At 46.6% G+C, this 23,626-nt stretch overlaps 1 protein-coding gene across 3 annotated transcripts in view; it reads right to left on the reverse strand.

Moving 5' to 3' along the window:
* Positions 1-1,199: 1,199 nt before the first annotated feature.
* Positions 1,200-23,626, reverse strand: part of CSNK1E (casein kinase 1 epsilon) — a 31,345-nt gene continuing 8,918 nt past the window's right edge. For 2 of the 3 annotated variants that reach the window (XM_067559476.1, XM_067559477.1), the window contains exons 3-11: positions 20,566-20,676; positions 20,198-20,346; positions 19,195-19,423; positions 7,548-7,718; positions 6,171-6,319; positions 5,460-5,652; positions 5,213-5,352; positions 4,706-4,771; positions 2,636-4,045 (exon numbers count right to left, since the gene is read on the reverse strand). In XM_067559476.1, the coding sequence (XP_067415577.1) occupies positions 4,739-4,771; positions 5,213-5,352; positions 5,460-5,652; positions 6,171-6,319; positions 7,548-7,718; positions 19,195-19,423; positions 20,198-20,346; positions 20,566-20,676 (1,175 nt within the window). In that variant the 3' untranslated portion in view covers positions 2,636-4,045; positions 4,706-4,738. Of the gene's footprint in view, positions 1,327-2,635; positions 4,046-4,705; positions 4,772-5,212; positions 5,353-5,459; positions 5,653-6,170; positions 6,320-7,547; positions 7,719-19,194; positions 19,424-20,197; positions 20,347-20,565; positions 20,677-23,626 lie in introns of those variants that run through there. The other variant, XM_067559478.1, reaches the window with a different exon arrangement.

The raw sequence follows: 23,626 nt of genomic DNA on the forward strand, positions 1-23,626 counted from the left end.
ACTATAATTACTCCCTAGCAGCCTATAATAAACCTGTGGAACTCACCACTGCATGACATTATTTAGGGAAACAGCTTGGTAAGATTTTAACAAGGATCAGTTGTTTTGTTGACTAATAGCATCAGCAATGACAAGCCAGGATAGCAACTACAAAGGGCATCTATCCATTATTAAGGCTGTTTCATCATATACACTGTTGAGCAGCTGATGTCAGGAAGAAACTCACCTCCTCCACTTCAGCACCATAACACGGCCCACTTCGGTGTGTTGAGACTGGAAGTAGCTTTCCTCTGAAGCAGCCTGCATAGCCAGCATCAGAGACAGGCCAGTGGACTAGAAAAATCATTGGTTTGGTTTCATGTGGTGTTCCTGATGTTCCTAATAACTACTATATAAATGGGAGACAGTCTGCCTGTCTCTCCATCTTAGCCTTCCCCCTGGCCCCTTCAGTTGTTTTTACCCTTTATTTTTTCTCTTATTACATATTAAGGCTGCCTCACCACTCAGCCCTGCCCTCCCCTATTTCCCTGCAGCCAGGTGAATTTTTAGTTAGAAACAGCAGGTCTTCACTTCCTGTTTGCTGGGGGACCTAGATTGTGATGAGGCTGCAACCTGAGTCACTGCTCTCTTGAGAATGAGTGGCAGCACCACCCCAGGTGGCAGCCTTGGGCCAAATCACTGTTCTGGTCCTCCAAAGATTGTACCCAAGGTCCTCCCAGCAAAGAGAGGGAGACAAGAACTCCACAAGCCTACTGTGGATGAAAAAAAAATGGAGTTTTTCACTACTACATGTTTACAGAAACAGTGAGAGGAAATACATTTTTTCTTTGCACTTCACCTTTAACACTTTCCTCACGTGCCCACTATTAACAGAGGGAGCCAGAGAGCCAAACCCAGCCCAGCTGTTCCCTTCCACCAAACCTCAGGGCAAAAGACAAAGCTGATTAGCTGTGCTTTATTGCTGGTGAGAGCAAACAAGCCCATTTCTAACCTATTCATCTAACAAGGATGATAGATCCATAAGCAAATACTGTGTGTGTTTATTTTTTATTTTAAATTGCAAATTGGTATGCAATTCAGTGTAGCAGCAGGCCTCTGGCAGCTGACCCTCAGCCTCCTACTGTCTCAGAGCTCTCTCAGCCTTTTTTGTACCGTGAGTGAATAATACGGACGTGTAGGTAATTTTAATTAAACTCATCTGTAAAATTTACTAGCATTTATTACACTGCTGAAGCTTCAGTTACATTTATAACTGCAAGCTCTGGGTGAGACATTCCCAATTTCGTCAGATTAATTCCTCCCAGGAGTAGGTGGGAGTGGGTAAATCTGAAAGACAAAAGTACAAGAGAATGGTAGAAAAAGATGATCCTCCACCCAAGCGATAAACAGATTTTGATCCATCACCATGGGAAAGTGTTGCTGGGGGCCCCAGGACTGGATTAGCAAGAGTTGCTCCAGGTCAGGACTGAGATGCAGCAACTGTGCTTTCTCCCATCATTGCTGCTGCTGCTTCTCTTTTAGAGACTTGTCCTCATCATCAGCAAGGCACAGGTGAACTTCACAGATGTATTCCTAATTCCCCAGAATGGGAATTGTGATTATTCAAGCTGTGGCACTGCCTTCCAAACCTTTCAGATGAGATGCATCACCACCCTACTTCTACATACTGCTTTTCATCCACAGATCAAGGGACTTCACTGAGTTAGGCAAGTATCATTATCTCCATGCAACCTGGATTTACAGGAACAGTCTGGCACCAGGTTATCTCAGAGCCCCCACCGTGCCTCCCACAAGAAACAAGTTAGAAGGAAGGAGTCAAGTTTCACTCCATTCCCCTTGGAAAGCACAGTGAGGGACCGCTATAGAGGTTCAACCCCCCCCCACATTTATGACCATCTCCTGATTTTCGGGGACAGAGTCTAACGCACTAGCTATTCATCATTTATTCCCAGGGTTTGTTTTTTTTTAAATCCGGTTATTTACTCAGAATGGTGTAACTGCAGGAGTCAGGACTAGAAATAAAGTATTTCAATATTAATCGACTACCAGGCAGGCCAGACAGCAAGAGAACACCAAAGGGGACACATGCAGACATGGAAAAAGCCATTCAAATAGGAATTGGTCCCACTTATACCAGCCCAAATTTGATCTCAGCTGCCTGAAACTACAACATGAACTTTTCCCTTCCCTGTGAATTTATATTCATGACATTTTTCAGGATGGAGGGAGAAATTGACAAATTATCAACAGAAGGATTTGATATTGATCGATCAAAGCCTGGACAGAGACAAATCATGTTTAGTAGGGGACAACAGTGTGCACATAAATTCACACACACACACACACACACACACACACACACGTCCAGGCATCAAAAAAACACCCTCGAATCAGATTTCACATAGCCCTCCCCACACCAAAGCCACAGCAGTGGCTGCACCATCACTCCAAAGCCCAGCTCAGCTTTATTTTTAGGTGCTCTGACCACGTGCTTTTTCCCCCCCAGTAATTCTATTCAAACTTGTTCTGGGAACTTGGGAACTTAACTGGCAGCAAGATGACACTTCCTGCCCGTATATCACATCACCAGAACGGGTGGGGAGGAGAGAAGAAAGGACAGATACTTGCATCACTTTATCATTTTCTACTTTATTACTTCAAATTAACAACCACGATAAAGCTCAAAAAAGTCCAATATTTACACAGGAAAAAGTACAAAATCCCCCCCCACCCCCAAAGTTCTTCAGGTTTTTTTTTTTTTTTTTAAATTACAAAGTAATAAAAAGTTTTGCTCTTTAATTAAAAAAAAAAGAGAGTAAGAGGGGTAAATAAATTAGGGAAAAAACCAGTGTTAAATAGAAAGGAATAAAATCAAAAAACCACCCCCCCCCACATCCTCAACGGCTCCACACTACAGTGTCAGTGCGCCAGCTAGCGGCCACACGTTGCAGCGGTGATCATTGCGTTTTAAAACCCAAGAACCACGCGGTGTCTCGAGTATTCCTAAAATACATTTAAAACAACTAAAGTGGGGGGAAAAGAGGAGGCTGACAAGGGCTGTGCATATACACTGGGATGTCAGAGCTTTTATTTGGGGTGGGTGGGAAAATGGGAGAAGGAAAACCATCCCCACAAGTTTCCGCACATCCCTCTTCTCCTCAGAACCCACACTCTTCCCACAATAATTAAAAACAAGTTTAATTAAAAAAAAAAGAGAAGACCTAACATCGCGTGCAGCCTGACGAAAAGGATCCCATGCCTGATATGGGAAGCGGGTTACAACTTCCCTGTCCTTCAGCTTCACTTTCACCTCCTCCATTGAACTCACCCCCTCTGAAAAGAAATCCTTGGCATGCCAGGACCATTTGTCTTATTTATACATGCCTGGTGCTTCTGCTTGCTCTCCACATGATGCAGAGATGCCACCGGGAGAAAAAGATGCCTGAACACGTGGCAGGCCTTTTCCATGACTCCCCTCACGGCTTGCAATCCATTTCTTTTAATGCTTGTAAACCCAGTTTCTACCATCAGCCATGGCTGGAAATCGGAGATTTTCTAACTGCCCAGGAGATTCCTGCAAAGCAAGTGCAACCCCTCCCTCAAAATAAAAAAAAAAAAAAAAAGTGAATTTAAAAATTGTATTAGAAACCACTTGACCTTAAAATCAACCAAAATTAAAAAGGCAAGAAGTTGTTTTTAAAATAAACAAAGAAAAAAAAAAAAAAAGAGCAGAGTCAGGGGAGGGTGGGGGGCAGCCAGCTGGGAAGATGGTGGAGCTTGGGGAGAGAAGCTGCACAAAGGCAGCAGAGGCATTTCTGCAGGGTTCCCACGTTGTCGGCTTCTTGGAGGCGCTCGTGCTGAAGAACACAGGCAGCGAGCTCAGAGACGTTTCACGCCCGCACATCTCCTCAGTGTTGGCAAAAAAAAAATAAAATAAAACAAAATCTGTTTGGATTTTTTTTTGTTTTTGTTTTTAAAAGGTTTTTTGTTGTTGTTTTTGGGTTTTTGTTTGTTTGTTTTTTAAAAGAAAAATACAGTGAAGACACTAAAAGAAAAAGAGGGGAAGAGAGTGTTAGAGAAAGGAGGGGGCTGCCTGGCCATCTCCTATGACAATGAGAGGTTGGTATCCCAAATTACCCATTTCTTTTTTCCTCTCCACACCCTATAGAGAAGCCCTCAGACTACCTTGTTACCAACTATTTCCCCTTGAAAAATATATGTACTGGTGTAAAAATATATACAAACAGACCTTGTTGGTTCCGGTGCATACCACCCCCATAACCCTCCGGTCCCTACTCAAACCCAAAACCCCAGCCTTCTTCCTCACATGGCCTGAAAGATGGACCAGGAGAGCATGAACTGGAGAGCAATAAAATGGCTTTCTGGACTTACCGCCCCCTTGGGAACGAGGAAGTGGCTTCTACAGCATTCCCACTCCTCAGAAGCAACAGAATGAACTTCCAAAGCCCACCACCACCGCCACATGGATCTGTTTCCCAGCACCACAGTGCTCCTCTGCATCCCCAGGCTTTGCCAATGAAGCTCAAGCATCCCTCTTGCCCATTCCAAGACCAAAAAGCATCTCCCCGGTATGAGAGAGGGGAAGGGAAGTGCACTGACCCACCACAGCAGCATCCAGGCTTCGGGCGGAGAGCTAGCACCAGAGTCTCCCTGAAGAGACCGGGGTGCAAGGGAGAGCACTCACCTAAGCAAACACTGGTCCGGGGGCATCCTCTCCTCACTTCCCAAGGTGATCAAATGGCACACTTGTCTGGCAAAGAGTGAGAGTGTGAGCAGGCAGTGGAGGCAGAACCAGAGAGAGGGTTGGGGAGAAAGCAGGAGACAAACCAGAGTGCTCTATACTTTCTTCTACCTTGATGTGTCTGTTGGTTTCCCCCACTTCCTCCCTCCTCCCCAAACCATTATTGCCAGGCAGCCAGCCGGGAGGATGCTTGCTCCAAGGGAATCCTGAAAGCTGGGCGAGGAAGATTATATCAAGCACTAGGCTCTGGAAAGGTGGGGGCTGGGCAGCGGCCTTACATCACAGGACCCTTCTTGTGGGAGTAAGACAAGTGCTTACTGAAGCTGGCTGAAATCCAACTCAACCGTTCAGCCAGCAGGTCGTGTGGGCCCGCTGGTGTCATCAAAAGTGCAGGTGTTCCAGGGCATGGCGTGGACAGGCCGAGGCCACACGCCCCAAGGAAGGACTCACTTGTGACGCTGAAATCCGTGACACCTCTTGCCGCCCTGTGAGGTCAGAGGAAGAGACGTTGGCAGGTGCTCCCCTGTGTAACCTCATGCTGACCTTCCGCTCCCTGTCCACTCGTGAGATTGCCCTGGGGGATGTGTTTCCTGTCCAAGGGAGAGAAGCGGAAAAGGAGATCAAAGTGTTCAGCATCTTCAGCTTCCAGTCAGCTTCCCTGGGCTCGCAGACACCTCGGCTTCCTCGCCCCACTCACCGGACTGTTGGATTCGGGAGGTGGGCGTGGAGGCCATGGGCTCAGCGACGTTGCGAAGGCGGTTGGCTGTGGCTCCAGCTGGAGGACCGGGGGGCAGTGCCCGTGTAGCAGAACCCCGGAGTTGCCCCATCCTCTCTTCTCGCTCGTGCTCTCGCCGCTCTCGATCCATGTCCTCGGGGTTTCGCGCTGCTCCCTGAAATGCAGATACGGCCCCCCCACCCCCGCCGCAACACACTTAGCAAAGGGCAACTGCCAACTACTACGAGCCATGTCCACCCATGCCAGGAAACAGGCCTTGCCCAGGGACTAGGCAAAGAAAGAGAGGGGATCCAGCTCTCTAGAATCTTCCATGCCATGAGGACGTTTCGATCTCGAGGAAGCGAACGAGGGAAAAGTGCCTGTTACGGTTCAGATTGCAGTAGCAGCTACAAGGTGCTCGGTACTTGCCAAACACAGACTGAGCCAGTCCCTGCCCTGAAGAACATAAAGGCTGCAACAGGAGAGTCAGACCCGAAGCCCAAGGGGACAGCAGCAGTGATTCCCCATGAATGCCGCTAAGCACCCCTCCTGCTACCCATGCTGCATATCGGTCCCACTTACTGCTCACTGGGGACGAATGCCCAGTGTGCCCTCAGCGCGCACGGCCACAGCTTCCGCCCCCTGTCCTTGCCCAGGAGTACTATGTTCCTCACAAAGGCCTGCATGACTCACAAATTTGAGCATGTTCCAGTCGAAGACATAGTCGTAGGAGAAGCCCTGGCGGTGGAAGAGGTTACGGAAGAGCTGCCGCAGGTATGAGTAGTCGGGTTTGTCATCAAACCGCAGCGAGCGGCAGAAATTGAGGTATGTAGAAAACTCGGCTGGGGAGAGGCAGAGATAATGGTTGATCGTTAAACGCTGCTCCACCCCAATGAGGCACCCCCATTCCCCTCTCCCCACAGCGAGTCTCAGCTACAACCACAGGACTAGCCTCCATCCCCCTTCGCCCCCCACCCACCAAAAGCATTGCTTCAGACCAAACGGGCATGGCTGCAGAGCCACACAATACGCGCCTGTTTCACTCTGCTTCAGGCATTGAGGACATCCACCCAATTCATCTGGGGGAAATCCTTCCTCGCCTCACCTCTTGGGCTGCTTTTCAAGTAAGAGATAGCATGCAGGTTGCATGGGATGATCCCCTAACCCTGGCTGCGGACAGAGGAGGAAGGGAGAACTGAGATTTGGGAAGCAGGGGCTACATGGGGAGAAAATGACCACAGCAGTCCAGAGCAGCGCTGGCTGCAACCTGGCATTAGCACCCCACTGATCCAGACACCTCTTAGGGTTATCACCTGGCCAGCATCTGAGTTTTTTTAATGGCTTTGCCAGTTGCCAGAAAAATAATTTAATTGTCGTGGTCTTTTTACATGGGTCTAAAGACTTGCATTATCACCACAAGACACTGGGATATCTAGTGTTAAAAGCTTCTATATCCAGCTAAAGATGTTGCTGTGTTCCCACTTCCGCAGTTTAAGCGATAACAGAACAAAACTCTTGAAAATACAGCAGTGAACTGTGCGTTTGAGATAGGGTTTGAGTCACGCAAGAGTGAGGAGATGTGATATTAATTGATCTCATCTGTAGGGGTTCTCGCTAGATACTATAAGTGGCTATTGAAGGGGGGATTGCGGAGTTGCCTTGTGTTTGGGGGTGGGGTTGCGGTGGGATTGTCTTGAGGGGCAGGAAGGTGCCGGCTGTTTTACATTTCAAAGGTGGTAAACCTATCAAACATCAGCAGCACAAACCCTGAACCACCTTCTCATTGCAACCTGCCTCTAAACTGGGCCATCTCAAATACGAAGACCAGCCAGAAACAGCTTCCTAGGGATATCCAAGAGCTCCCACTTGTGCACCAGGACTGGAATGCCAAGGTTTCTCATCCCTTCTAATCATTGCCATTAGCAATGTGCCTGGTTCCTTCCCACCCTTCCCGCACATGCGCCATGCCTCCCAATGCTAGCAGGGATCAGATGCTGTGGGGTTCCGGCAGGAGAGACAGCGTGCACGTGTGTATTGTGAAGATACCCATCAAGAGCACACAGTACTTACAAGGGTACCCTTTGCAGAGCACCTCAATGGGTGTTGACATCTTCTTCTCACTGATACGCTCATACTTTTGGCGCTTGGTGGCAGCCTTGAGACCTTGCCAGGGCAGCGAACCCAGGTTGAAGTACATGAGCACGTAGCCCAAGCTCTCCAGGTCATCACGGCGACTTTGTTCTGAAGGAGAACAAGGAGAGAGTCACACATGGGCAGGGAGTGAGCTGCAAATAGAATTGTTTTACCAGTCGATTGGAGTCAGGAGCAAGCAAGGGAAAACAAGGGACTACCTCTTTTTAGCTTCTAATACACAACCAAGTGCCCACCTGCCAAAGGAGTTGCATCCCTGCAGCAGACTCCCCTCCCCATCATTCCCAGCTGTGCCTAGTACAAGGATCACCTTGGCATCTCTCAACCAGAAACGAAACCTGACACTGGGTGGATCAGTCATGGAAAGAATGGTAAAGCGAAGTCTAGGACAGCCATTCCAAAACATTTCTTTCAATTAATTCTATGTCCCGTGTTACACAGGTCATAACAGATGATCAAATGGTCACTTTGGGCCTTAGACTTTAAAAACTAAAAGTGTTCTGAATCTATTAATAGTATGTAATGTTTCCTCACACACTCCAACCTACCTTTTGGGCTGAAATTGTCTCCTGCTCAAAGGGAAATTTGAGGAGCGGGTAAATAAGGGAAAGTTTGAACAAAATTTTCCTCCTCTATCTTGTGTGTGAAAAATATGCTAGCCAGAGCTAGGTAGTGTTTGTCCAACACTAGCTATTTTAAGACTTCGTGTTCAGTTGCTGATAACTTTGCCCACCTTAAACCACTTAGGCTGACATTTTCCATTCTGGATGTCAACCTCAGGCTCAATCTTTCTGGAAAGTTTAACCAAAAATGATTCAGTCATTTCAGAGAAGCAGCATAGGGCAAAACCAAAAACAGTTACTAACCTTCTGTAACTGTTGGTCTTCGAGTTGTGTTGCTCACATCCATTCCAAGTAGGTGTGCAGTTGCTGGAAGGTTTTTCCCCTAGTGGTATCTATAGGGTTGGCTCTGGAGCCCTCTGGAGTCACACCTTCTTGGCGCCCTATATAGGGATCTTCTTGGCGCCCTATATAAGGCTCTTCAGTTCCTTCTTGCCAGCTGGCTCCAACAGAGGGATAGGTCTTGGAATGGACATAAGCAATATCTCAAAGAACAGTTACAGAAGGCTAGAAACCATTTTTTCTTCTTCGAATGCTTGCTCATGTCAATTCCAAGTAGGTGACTGAAGCAGATCCGTAGGCAGAGGGATCGGAGCTCAGTGACCTGCTGATTGTAGTATTGCTCTACCAAAGGTTGCATCATCTGTGGCTTGCTGAGTCATGGCATGCTATGCCATTAAGGTGTGAACAGACGATCACGTCATGGCTCTACAAATGTCCTGGATCAGGCTCTGCGTAAGGACCGCTGCCAAGGACTCCTGTGCCCTTATGGGCTGAGCCATTAGCGTTGGGGCTGGTATTTTTGCCAAGCCATAACACGTCCTGATGCACAACATAATCCAGGTAGAGATTCTTTGTGACGAAACCAGAAAGCTTTTCACCCTGTCCGCTATTGGTACGAAGAGCTGTGTTGTTTTCCTAAAGGGTTTAGTCCTTTTGATGTAAAGGGCCAAAGCCCGTCTAATGTCCAGCGTATGCAGTCTCTGCTCTCGGCTGTTGGCATGTGGCTTTGGGTAACATCGGAAGGAATATGTCCTGGTTTAAGTGGAATTGTGACATCACCTACGGAGGAAAGCCAGGTGAGGGCACAGCTGAACCTTTTCTTTGAAGAAAAAAAGGTATAAGGAGGCTTAGACATGAGGGCCCTGAGTTCTGAAACTATCTTGGCCGAAGTTATGGCTACTGAAAAGGCTACCTTCCATGATAGATAGAGAAGCAAGCAGGTCACTACAGGTTTGAATGGACGACCCATCAGACTTGACAGTACAAGGTTAAGATCCCATTGGCGGAATCGGCTGACACATCTGAGGGTATAGCCAGTCAAGACCTTTAAGGAAACTCCCCACTGTGGGGTTGGCAAAAGACCGAGCAGCCTGCCACCCAAAGATGAAACGCTGAGATCACAGCCAGGTGGACCCTGATTGAGGACACTGACAGTGCCTGCTGTTTGAGATGGGCTACCTATTACAAGATGAGAGGTATCGGCGACAACGGGGGCAGAGTACTTTTCTGCGCTGACTAGATGGAGAACCGATTCCACTCAGCAGGTAAGTGACCCTGGTGAAAGGTTTTCTGCTGCCACGGGGGCTCTCTCTGGTCCTGAACATTCTAACTCCAGAGGATTCAGCCATGGAGCTTCCACACCATGAGGTGGAGAGACTTTAGGATTGGGAAGCAGTAAAGGCAGCCGTGATCCTGAGTGATCAAGTCCAGCACCACCAGCAGACTGATTGGAGTTTCCACTGAGAGGTTGAGGAGCATGGTCCACTAGTGTTGGCATAGCCATGCTGGGACTACCAAGGAGGACCTTTCCTTCCTGATCTTCAGCAGGACCTTGTGAATGAGCGGGATTGGCAGAAATTCATAGAACAGATGGTCTATCCAAGGGATGAAGAATGCGTAGGCGACTGATCCCAGGATGTGATTTTGGAAGGAGCAGAACTGCACACACTTCCTGTTGCGTCTCGTTGCAAACAAGTCTATGTGGGGAATTCCCCACCTTTGGAAGATGTCGTTCACCACAACCGGGCTGAGGGACCATTCATGGATGGGGAAAGACCTGCCGAGGTGGTCCACCAACTCGTTCTGCAACCCGGGCAGGTAGGACACCTCTAGGTGGAGTGAGTGGGCTAGACAGAAGTCCCACAAATCAAGGGCTTCCTGGCACAGGAGAGAGGAGTGTACTCCACCCTGTCTGTTTATATAGAACATCTCTGTTGTATTGTCTGTCCTTACTGAGACACATTTGCCTTTCAGGTGGGTTCAGAAGGCCTGATGGTCGATTTCTGCACATTGATCAAGAGACCCAGTTTGGTGAGGGTTGACCTTATCAACTTTAAGTCTGTTTCCACCTGCTCCCCGGAGTGACCTTTGATCAGCCAGTCGTCGAGGTATGGATAGACTTGTACCTTCCACCACTCTCCTCAAGAGATGACCCTAGGGGGTCCAAAAAGGCCACTGGGCTGGCACTTGCCCCTGTGGCAGCCTAGGCATGGGGAAAGGCTGACCAACCTCCATCCTCTGGTGGCATCTCACTGCTTGGTGCCATCTTCACCACGAGGAGTAAGATTACACTTTTGAGTCAGAGCCTGACAACTTGTCCCTCAGGTGCCATGCTCTCTATCAGATCCCTGGCCACTTCAAAAGTCTCCAGCGTGGAGGGAAGTTGCAGGTCCTCCTTGCAAATCTACCTGGGTGGGGTGTCCAGAGGCACTGGACTCGATGGACCCCTTTCTGGGGCTCAAGTCAACATTACCGCGATTTGAGTAGCCCAATGCAGGTTGCACCTCCGCTTTTGTGCCCCGCTGCTTTGGGCGTTGACGAGCACCTCCTGTCTGTTTTCCTCTGCTTCTTGTGTGGTACAGGGAAATGGGAGTGGTGCTGCGCCCATGAGGTGTCCCTCAGTGCCGGTGATCTGTGACATTGCAGAAGGTCTCTAGACCTTCCTCGATGCTGTCTCTCTCACGGCTGCCAGTGCACTCTGCACTGAAGCTGATGCATTGGGTGTCAGCTCAGCCAGGCCTGGTGTTGGTTGGAGAGCAGCCTCCATATAAAGGAGGAACTTCAGTCTCTGGCACCTCTCCTTCTTTGTCCTAGGGCAGAATTACTTACAGATCTTACAGCAATTCCTCTGATGGGTCTCCACGAGACACTTAAGTCAGGTGGTATGCGAATCGCTCCTGGGCATGGGCTTTTTACAAGATCCGCACAGTTTAAACCTGGGGGAACGAAGCATGCCCCATCCCCAGGGAAGAGGGAAAGGACCCTGATAAGTGGGGTCCTATCTAACTAAATTAACAATAACTACAAAACTAACAAACTATTTACAGGAATCAGTTCAATAACCACTAGAGAGAGATGCTTGCAAAGCAAGAGAAGATCATTATTGCAACAACTATTACGGCCGGTAAGAAGGAACTGAAGATCAGCAGATCCCACCACGAAGACGTGACTCCAGAGCCAACCCTATGGATGGCACTAGGGGAAAAACCTTCCAGTGACTGTGCACACAGTGAGCACCCACCTACTTGGAACTGACATGAGCAAGCACGCGAGTTGTTTTTTTTGTTTGTTTGTTTGTTTTTAAAAACATGGGCAAAGCAATCTTCCAAGCGCTTTTTTGAGAAGCTCTAGATCTTCCATAATTCAGAGCAGGGACTTGAAATTTGGCATTGGGGAGGGTAGGGGAGAAAGAAGTTTGCCCTGGTGTCAGGAACATGCTTCTTGCATCCCATGACAATTTGCCCAAGTTTTCCAAGCCTCCGCAGAACTGTAATTCATACATCAGTAGAGAACTGTTAGAGTTTGGCAGCTAAATTCTCCAAAAATTTTCTTCACCAAGCATGTTCCTACGCTAGTGCTGCTGGGGCAGAGCAGGACTTTCCCTTCAATTGCTCCCCTTGGCAGCTGGGGACCACTGCGGCATCAGGCACAGCAACTGAAAGTGGGGAGACAGTCTTTCCTAGGCTCTCAATGCCTGGCTGCCAGCAGGGGGAGCAGTGAGGAAGATAAGGCAAAAGCAGGCCAATTAGAACATGGAGAGGTGAGGAACGGAGGAGTGGGTGGAGAGGACCACGGGAAACAGAGTCATGCTAGGAACAGAAGGGTCTGTAACCACTACAGCACACTCCCCCACAGAATCTGGAATAGAACCCTGGAGTAGGACTTATGAGGAGAGGCTGAGGGAACTAGGCTTGTTTAGTCTGCAGAAGAGAAGAATGAGGAGGGATTTGATAGCAGCCTTTAACTACCTGAAAGGGGGTTCCAGGGAGGATGGGGCTAGGCTGTTCTCGGTGGTGGCAGATGACAGAACAAGGAGCAACAGTCTCAAGTTGCAGGACAGGAAGTCTAGGTTGGACATTAGGAAAAAGTTTTTCACTAGGAGGGTGGTGAAGCACTGGAATGGGCTACCTAGAGAGGTGGTGGAATCTCCATCTTTAGAGGTTTTTAAGCTGAGGCTTGACAAAGCCCTGGCTGGGATGATATAGCTGAAGTTAGTCCTGCTTTGAGCAGGGGGTTGGACTAGATGACCTCCTGAGGTCCCTTCCAACTCTAATATTCTATGATTCTATGATAATCCTCAGACTCTACTTTTGTCTGCTGTCAGGAAGTAGCTGTGAAACTCACTGGCAGAGTGTCTCTAATCCCCCACTAGTGGGTGCTCCACAGAGAGGGTAAGATCCTACTACCGCTACCATTTACTCTGTGAGTTCAAGTGGCAGAGGTCTGTGCTGTGGATCTAAACCCTGTGGACGAGCCAAGCTGGGGGGTCAAACTGCATCCGTATAATGGAATTCCTGGTTTTTCAGTTTTTTTGTTTTTGTTTTTTTTTTTAAACAAAGTTAAAAAGATCTAAATTAGAAGAACATTACGGTTCCAAAGTCACGCGCCCAGACATTAAGGAAGGTACAACTTTAATCTGGCCCTCTTTGAGTTTGCATTATGAGATTGTCTTTAATTACATGATCACATGCTACTTTGGGCACAGAGCCCCTGCCTCATTCAATAAATGGGTAGTTATTCAACATTTATTTTTTATCCTTCACATTTAATACGCGGCCCAGGCCTTACTGAACACACACCATTCAAACCTTCCACTGAATGGAAAGTTCTTCGTTTCCTTATGGACATGGTGTTCTCTCCATAGTATCTGAGTGTTTCTCAAAGAGTAATGTATTTATCATCAAAACACCCCATGAAATTAGATAGTATTATTTCTTTATTAATACATTTAATTTATTAATAAATAAAAATAAATTAGATGGTATTTATTTTTTAATGGGGAATTGAGGCAGAGAAAGATTAAGGCCAAAGCTTTTTCAGAGTACTTCGCACTTAAGATGTTCAAAACACAGCTCCCATTGATTTGGAGAAGTGCTGAGTGTGCTCAGTTGCAAGTGAAATCAGGCCTCAAATATCTTAGGTTGGGCACTCAGAAAGTGAACATACAAATTTGTGATCCTCTGTTAAAAATTTGGTTTAACAATGACTTGCCCAGTATCTCATAGAAACTGTGTGTCAGAGGCAGAACTAGTTTTCCCAGAATAGCATTCAGTTACCGTAGAGGATGAAATCTTGGGTTTTTTTCCTGAAATTCCTTGCTTAGCTCACTACACACCTTCCAACTTCTGCAACAAATTAAGCAGGTGAAGTACAGACCAATCCTCCTTCACTACGATCCTGATTCTTTCCCAGAGCAGTTCTATCCTGTGCACTAAATGAGACTGGGGGGGGGTAGGGGAGGGGGAAATGGGTCCTCAGGAAAAACTGTGAAAAGTATGTGATCATATAATTAGAGACTGTATTATAATGCAGACACATCAGAGACTGACTTAAGGTTGCACAGGTAACCCACCATTATGATTAAGGTGGGTTTAGTGTTTGTGGATCCAAATTAAACTGATTTTTAAAAGACAAATCAGACTCTTTCATATTCCCCCCATCTTACCCCATCATGGTGTCGCTTCAGAGCTGGATTAAGGGTGAGTGCACGTGTGTGTATAATAGATACTAGAACATTGCACACTTCCTTGCTTCTATAGATCAAGCTCATTGCACTCAGTGGCGGCTCCTTACCACCCTCCCCATCCTCCTCTATTTCAGGGACTCCCTGCAATCCCCCACCCTTTCCTCTTATCCCAAGGCTTTTTGTGTGCCCCATTTTCTGCCCCCATGCCAGGGGCTCTGTGAATCCTCATTTACCCCTCTCACCATTATTATTATTAAGTAATTCAGGCTGTCTATATTTTAAACTGTATGGGCACAGCTGAGACAGTGGATGGTTTGGAGGAGGTACTATGATGCTAGAAGGTGTTAATAGCTGCCATAAACCTGTTTGAGTTATAGATAATTTACAGAGGTGCTTGAAACTGCTGGCTCTGCTAACTACATCTCAGGGTCTCCATGTGTCCTCCATTTCTCTTTTGGTTTTTTCCACCAAAACCAACAAGACTACAGCCAGCAATGCTTTGAACATTCCCTGAAGTTTTGGGTTTGAACACTACTTCTGATTAGCAGTTATGGCATTACACAGAAATGCCATCAAGCTGAGCGTAGGCCTCACTTCACATGGCCAATTAAAAACAAAAACACGTTAAAATAATGTGAAAATTGCAAAGTCAAGCACTCAAAAGTTGAGGAGTTCCAGAATTAAGGATATTTTTGCATGGTGCCACCAGAGGGCAGAAGGACAAACTTCCAGTTATGAAGAACAGGAAAGTGACCATTAATTCTTAAAAGTACATATATATATATATATAGATATAGATCTTTAAATGTAGCCTATGCACAACATTTCAGTGAGTTTTCACTCCATGAGACGTTTGAAGAGCCCAACAGGGCAGCACGAAGGTTGTTTGGGTTTCCTGACTGCACTTCAATAACTTAACCTGTTTGGATTTCTTTTACGTGCAACTTAGCCGTGAACTTCCTGGGTTTATAAAATTCGTGGTTGATGGGATAATTACAACATCCTTGTAATGTATATCACACTAAACTAACAAGTACATTCAACCTAACTCCATTTTAACAGTTTCTGCCTGGGAATATATATTAAAAGAACAAATAAAATATAATACAAGACAGCTTCACCCTCAGCAATATCCACCTTCACCCTAAAGGACTGAAGACACACACACAGGAACAACACCATTTCTTAGCATGCATCACTTTTAGTGTTTACAATAGTCACTTTATCCTCACAACATGCCTGAGAGGAAGGGAAATCACATCTCCATTTTACAGACAGGAAACAAAGAACTTACTCATGGTCTCAGAGTGAACCAGTGTCAGAGCTAGGACTATAACTCTGGAGTTCCTGGTTCCCAGTTCTGGGTTTAGCCTATTACATCACACTTCCTCTCTGTATTTTACTCATCTTCAGCTCCTCAGTCTTCTCTTCGACACCAAGAACAGCATCCACACACCCTCCAACCTACTGATTCTCCTCTACAAAATAACCTTCTCTTCCCCACACCTCCGGAAAGCCCCCAAGACCAATCCTTATTTTGCAATGATATATTCTTTCCTTTCCTGTTTCTAAGATTACTGTTCTACTTCCATGCCAGTTCCCTGCTCCACACAGACATAGGCTCCTGGTCACCCCTTCCCTCCTCTGAGAGGATGCCCAGACAAAGGCTGGGTCATAGACAGCAGGGAGGCAAGTTGCACTAGGACCAGGTGCTTGAGCAGACGGAGGCAATTTAGGACCTGCACCTGATAGGATTCATGAGCTGACCTGCTTCCCTGTAGCCAAGAAGCCTCCCTGATTCACAGCACACTGTTACCCACCTGACCCTTCCAAAAGCCATGCTATTTCTATGTGTTTGCGACTGGCTCCCTTCCCAAGGATGGTCCCAGAATCTCCCCAATCCACATTCATTCCTCTCCAAATTATGTTCTTCTGATTACACATTCATATTAGATTGTATAAACTCTGAAGTTGCACAACCAGAATGGCTAGTGTCTTAAATAGTGCATGAAACTGGAAATAGTGCTGTGGGCAGGACCAGCATAAAAACAGAGCCCATTCTGATGTCATCTATAAAAGGCATTTAGGGGTGGGGGTGGGGTGGGGAGGGGAAATAGTTATTACCCTCATGCTTCCCACATTCGTTATTCAGACAGAATATGCTAGGCCCCTTCTGTGCCTGTCTCCTGAGCACCCCTGGGTGTCTATTTCAGACATTACAAGCTCTGACGGGCACAGGGGATTCTCATCCCCAGAGCATGTGAAAATTGATTGGAATGCATGAACCAAGGGCCGCAGAGTCAAATGACTCCCCTTGTAACCATGGAAAACCTCCCAGATCTCCCAACCCACTTTTTCCCCAGTCTCTGGGAAGGAAAAGAAAAAAAAAAAAAAAAACTTGCACTTCCCTTCAAACACTGGAATGTACCAATCCTTAGCTTGCACAGTCAAATAAAGGCTCTCATTTGATTGCTATTCCACTCAATGGTTCCTCTCCTTACCGCTCAACTACATGAATGCAATGTTAAGACCGAGTATTTAGTAACAGTCAAAATTCAGAGTAAAAGTTCCCATGGCAATACTATTAACTCACAAAACGTGGGTGTCACTTGTCCAGTGGAGAGGTCTCATGGCCTGTGCACAGCAGTGGGAGCCAGGAAGTGAAGAGTTCTGATTGTTGTTCTGACACCAATTCCCCAAGCAGCCTTGGGCAAGTCTCTTAACCTCTCTCTGACTCCACTTGTAAAATGGACATACAATTTCTGAGAGCTGTTGCAAGGATTTATGTATTCCATCTTCAAAATTTTGTGCAAAGTGCAATGTGAGAGTTACAGGTTGATTGCACATGCAATCTGCCCTTTGAAGAGCAAACAATAGCTAAACAATCATCATGACAGGCAAGCTGCACTCCAGAATCAAAGGCTAAAGATTTAAGACCATGGTGAATAATTAAACAAGCAAGACAGACCTATTAGTCCCTCACTCAGTTCTGATAGAGCAGTCCAAAAATGCAGTCCCTGATAGACCTAGTAGATGAAGCATGCATAAAGTAATTGGAGTGTGGTAGTTATCCTGGTTGTGGGAACCCTGAGTAAGAATCACAATGAAATTCAATATTATATATGTACAAGTAGTGGTTTGCCAAAATATGGCCCATAGGGTTCTACAAAGCTGGCTGTATTTTTAATGAAGAGCTGAAGCCAGGAAAAATCCTCCCACTCCCAGCTATGCAGTGCTTCCTGTTTTGATACAAAGCCTCCATAGGCTGCAGCTACATATATTAAAGATGAGGGTGATCAGAATCTGATCTTTTTCCGCATATTAGGTCCAGAATCTACAGCTTCAAGAAAGTCATCAGTGACAGTGGAGAGTGGAAAGCTTTCCCACATGACACTGGGGCCTAAAGCCACCAGTTTCTGCAGGATTTAAGGTTTTTCTGTTTGTTTTTTACATTCTTAGCCCATATGAATCTGGAGAAAACCTTCCAAATTGAATAAAATGTAGCCTATACTATAAGGAGATGCTCTCCCGAGCCCGCAGAGAGAGAACTTCAATACTTCTGTTGCTCACAGCTTTGCCAAGCAGCAGCAAAGTTAACAAAAGTCTGATCGTTTTTAATGTGGGCATTCAGAATTCCATAGGCAGCTGTGAAACTGTCAGAGAATCACGTCAATTTCACACTACTATTGATTGACAACATTATTAGCACAGGGAAGGTAGGAGCATTATGCATGGGAAACAGGGATTCTGTAAAAAAGGCTGGAAGATTAGCAGACTATATTTCCCCACTAGTGAGATCAACCAGAGGCCAGAGGGGGGAAAATAGGCAGAGTATTAAGGACTCTGCCCCATCACCAACACAACAGTGGGCTGATCCTGATGAAGGGATTTGGGATGCTACAGTATAAATAATCCTTTGGCAGGATGACATCCCTGGAGCCCACTCCCTCATGGCATGGCATGGCATGGCCCTGCATGCCCTCCACCCTCAGATTCCCCTTCCTAGGGTCCACTTTATTAGCTAGCCTTTATAAATACAAAGTCTGCTTTCAGCCCCTAAGGTCAAACCCTTCTCCCTGGGTAAGAGATTGCACAGCCCTTCTTCCTAGGGCTGTGCAATGGTTCACGCCAGTTTCCCCAGCCTATCAGGAGATTCCATGAAGCAGGACTGGAACCTAGCTACTTTCTCTCCCCCTGCACCTCTACTTCGGCTCTGCAGAGGTTTCAATTTTTATCTCCATGCCTGATGACCTGCCTGTCATGTGACAGCTCGCTTCCCCAGGGGGGAGAAAATAAGCAAAGTGTCACAGGTGGGGCTGGACCCATCACTCCCAAAGGGGCCAGTCATCCTGTGACAAATCCTCATACAATATTAATTACAACTTAAAGATTACATGCTCAGAAGTCAAGACATGTAAGGTTTACGTTGCACGCGCAGCCCTAATGCTGCCTCCACGTGTGCCTGCATTATGCGATTTTCATCTTTAAAAAAAGTGCTTATTTCAAAATTATTATGAATGGTAGTATTGTTCGTTACAGGACTGCCTAGCAGCCCCAACTGAGGTTAGTGCCTGTGTGCTAGGCACTGTACAGACACATAGTAGAGACAGTTCCTCCCTCCAAGAACTTACAAACAGAAAAGACAAACTAAAGGTGGGAGGGAAAAACTGAGGCACAGAGAGGGTAAGTGACTTACCCAAGGTTACCCAGCAAGTCAGTGGCACAGCTGGGAACAGAAGCCAAGTCTCCCAACTCCCACTGCAGTGCTTTAGCCATTGAACCCTGCTGCTTCAAATGTTATGAGCAATTGAAATCCAGGGATTTGGAGGGAAACCACTACGCAACCTTCACAATAGCAGCTGCTGCCCCTCCCACTATATTGCAATCTACACCACAGGGGAGCACACCTTGCATGGGGTTCACATGAACAGATATGCAGAGTCCCCACCGACACCCATACACGCGACAGCAGGCTCACCAATTCCCAGGTGGGTGTTGATGGAGGCATAGCGGGCCGTGCCAGTCAGGTTCTTGTTTTCCCGGTAGGGGATGTGCTGGTGGGTGCGGGCGTCTCGGTATTTCTTGGCCAGGCCAAAGTCGATGATGTACACCAGGTTGCCCTTCTTGCCAAGCCCCATGAGGAAGTTGTCTGGCTTCACATCCCGGTGGATGAAGTTCTTGGAATGAATGTACTCTATACGGCTGATCTGGAGGGGGAGGGCGATTGACAGTGCAGAGAGTGGGTGGAGGGGGGGGGGGGGGAGAGGGGAGACAGAGCAGGAGAAATAGGAAGGAAACTTGTTATGATTGTATGAGTTACAACCCCCACCCTTAAAAGAGGGTACGCTTGCCAGGCCATCTGCTCATCGGCCATGGGAGTGGGCTCGAACAGCTAGCATTCCTCCTCAGCAAGGGCCACAGTCCCAGCCCAAGAAAGGACTCTTCTCCCCAACTCATGGGAGAAGAGACACAAACACAGATGAACAGGAAACACATCCGTTCCCACCAACACTTCCCCCTCCTCCTCACCGGGGAAGTCACCGTTAACACTTCAGGGAGGGAAGGGAAGAGTGTGGAAGGGGTATTAAGCTTCAGGGCTTAAGCCAATCTTTAACTATTCAAGACCAGGAAGAAACCTAACTGGGATTGGTTTGTATGCAGGTTATCCCACATCTGCCTATTTGAGGGTCTTACACCTTCCTCTGGGACTTCTGGTGCCAACCACTGTCAGAGCCAGGATACTCGGCTAGGTGGACTTAGAGCTTGATCCAGTCTGACAACTCCTGCGATTGGGTGTCCTGGTTCCCCAGCCCCTTCAACAGCAAAACACCCTGGAAGCCGCTTAAGTTCCCTCTCCATCTTCACTCAAATAGCCTGGGATACAGTAGCTCCAAACTGCTACTGAGTGGAAGGGGTGGGAAAAGTAAGAAGTAAGGTATGAGGATGGAGCTGAGGTGCTGACACCTTTAGAAGAAACTCACCATCTGGTCTGCCAGGAGCAGAACCGTTTTGAGACTGAACTTGCGGGAGCAGAAATTGAAGAGATCCTCCAGGCTGGGTCCCAGAAGTTCCATCACCATCACATTATAGTCACCCTCAGCCCCACACCACTTAATGGAGGGGATGCCCACTGCAGAAAAGAGAGTCCAACACCATGAGTCAGAGACAGACGAGAGACGTCCACAGTGATTCCCCACCACCCACAGTATCCCCTGCTGAGAATGAAAATATCCAACACTAAGGTACCAGCAGCAATTTCTCTCCCACCTCCCCAAGATGCCCTGGAATAATTTCTACTTTTACTCTCACTTGGTATAGCAACCTCACTGGTTTCCCTCCCTGATCTCACCTCCTCCCTGCATCATCTTGTAGAACTTGCTCTCTATATGGAGCTGGGGGTGCTTGGTTTTGACACATTCCAATTTGATGGCAACCTCCTCCCCAGTGGCAATATTGGCACCTGCACAGGAAAAAAAAAAAGAGGGAAAAATGAAGATTACACATGCTTTGAATGAAGCGAGACACCCGTTACAAGGTTCATGCAAACCCCATGACACCACAACTGCAGAATTTGCCATGAAATCTACCCTTTGTCACAGAATTATGCATCACAATGTAAGCTTTCATTTTAAATCACACATGCAGTTTCTAAGCTCTTACGTTTGCAGAGAAAATCTTTAGGTGGCAAAATAAACGGAAACCAATGCAGACTCTGCAGACAGCCTGAAACAATACTTCTGAGAAGTGCATACGGCCTCACTATCTCACTAAGTCTGAAACCTTACAGTGACAGTGTGTAGGTCAACATGGTTAAATTAATCAACAGCAAAATAGGTAACAAATCCCACTAACGCGCATATCACACAATTCCAAACTGTCCACCAGCCCAGGTGACAAAATACACTCTCTCTCTCATGTAATTATTGTTCCCTAATCCAATTTTGGATATGCCAAAGACTTTCATGAGTGTGAAGAAATAAAGACTGAAGGCAATAGCAAAATAAACCACACAGGGACTCCTTTACTGAAGATATTTCTGATGTACAGTAATTAAAAAACCTGACATTTTTAAACTGAAGTTAGCGGTCACAGAACACAGGAATCTTGCCACGGAGTACACAGGGCCATCAGCTGAGCTGGATTTTCTGCTGGCTGTGGGAGAAGGACTGAAGGGGAGACGAGGAGGGACATACTATCCCTTTCAAATATTCAACAGAAGGGGGGTCCAATTTGTTTCCCACCATCCTAAAATGGCAAGAACTGAAAGATCTGTGCCTAGGCCACAAGAATGACACTCCAGATCTTTCTCTAATCCCAAACCACCCGCACAGTGGAATAAGGAATACTAAGAATCACACAGATTCTAACTGCCAGTTCCACAGGTGACTGGCAGTCAAAACTGTCACCCTAAACACCATCCCAGAACATGTGTACTAACCAGAAGATGGAGTGGGGAGGAAAGGGATGGGAGGAGGAATTTATTCAGCCATCCAGCAGTCATAGGAATAGAAGAAACATGGACAAGACAGTGGATTGAGGTGGGCCACAGTTTAAAAAAAAAAAAAAAAAAAAAAAAAAAAAAAAGCAAGCCAAAACAATCCACTGGCCTTAAAGCTAGTCTTGGCAGGTAAAATAATTCTTGCCTTCCAATCCGGGCTTAAAGAAATACAGAGCCCCTGCTGAGGGATGCGGAAAGAGCACTTTCTATCCACCTACCCGTTGCCACCCCTCATCCAGAACTGGGACCAAGAAGGGGGAAAAATGGTCAAAAAAGAAAAAAGCACCACTCTATTTCCTCTCCCATCCTAGATCCACAAGATAAAGTAGATGTCCCCAGAGTCCATTCCCTGTGGGGCAGTCCTGGAACTTCCTGAACACTGATCAGCTTGAGGGACCCTGTTAGCCGAAAGGTGTCGCTGAAATACTAGTGTCAGACCCGAGACAGACAAGTTGGTAGGAATTTGTGAAAGAGAAACAAATGTTATTCGGTACCTGGAGGGACTGATTTATGAAGAATGATTACAGAGAGCTAAATACCTATCTCTTCTCTAAGTGACAAGTAAACAGGGTAGAGAGGGAGAATGGGACATAACAGTCTGCAAGTATCTGAAGGCTGTAAACACCAAAGAGAGTGAGGAATTATATAAGACTCCGAGGGAGTAGGAATAGGATCAACAGGATGAAATTAAGAAATATTTTTACTCAAAGCGGAGGAGGGGGGGAGCAGAGGAGAGAGTTGGGGAGGAAGCCTTCTTGATATTCATTCAGCCAGGGGTCATTTTTGGACACAGACAAATTCTACGTTTAAATTACAGTCTGTGAGCCAGGTGTAAATTTAGGACCATGTACTCCCTTCCCTTCACAACACAAGACTCCTATTAATGTCAGTGGAGAGTTTGCCCAAAGAACAAGGTTACAGCATTGCCCTTGCATAGTCATGAAGACCTTTATCTATACTTAAAATGGTGCAGTGGCACCCCCGAGTGCTTCACCGAGAACATGACCTACACTTATGGGAGGGGCTGTCCCCTCGGGGGAGGCACTGCACCTCTCCGAGAGGCCATAGCTGGGTCAACAGGAGAATTCTCCCATTAACCTAGCGCTGTCTATGCCGGGAATTAGGTTGGCGTAACTGTAACAGGGTGGATTTTTCACACCCCTGAGCAACATAGTTTATACCAACCTTAGACCAGGCCTAAGCTTTTAGTTAAATACTGTTTGTTCAGTCACTTATTGTCAGATTTAGTATTTCCCCAATGGGAAAACAAACACTCACGGCTATTTCCAAATTACTCTCTTCCTTCTCTTTCCTCCTTTCTCTGTTTCTCTCTCTCTTCTGTCTTTGCAACTCCCTTCTTTTAATTCTTCTCCATTTCATTCCCTGCAGCAATTCCCAGTTCCCGCCAAACTCCACCCACTAACTTGATGAGCCATGAAAGTTAATCCTGACATTTAAAAGTGACATCATTAGGCTTTTGAGTTCCAACCTAAATGAGGTTGATGGGGTTGGTGGAGTTCACATCTCCAAGTCATTGTTTCAGACTGTCTGAAGATTTAGGAAGATGACAACTCACTGGTTACAACTCTGGTCACATGCAGAAGATTCTCATGTTTGCGAAGATACAGAACCTTATGTTAAAAAAAAAAAAATCATGACAGCTTAGATTTTGCAAAATCTGGATATTTCGGATAGGCAAATATCTAAGTAGGGCCAGACCTGGCCTTTGGACCAAGTGTTTTCCAAAGACTGATACAGAGGTGTCAGTCTCCCCTGGAAAGTAGAAGCAGCTTCACTGCTTGGAGCATTTTAGAGCTAGACTGGACAAGACATTAGAAAACGTACAGCAAGGAATAATCCTTTACTGATCGGGATGACTGACTAAATACTTTTCACTCAGAGCTCTGTACAC

This window comes from Emydura macquarii, unplaced genomic scaffold (genome assembly GCF_026122565.2).
Source record: "Emydura macquarii macquarii isolate MOO-44397 ecotype Brisbane River unplaced genomic scaffold, CSIRO-AGI_Emac_v2 contig_2205, whole genome shotgun sequence".
NCBI lineage: Eukaryota > Metazoa > Chordata > Testudines > Chelidae > Emydura > Emydura macquarii.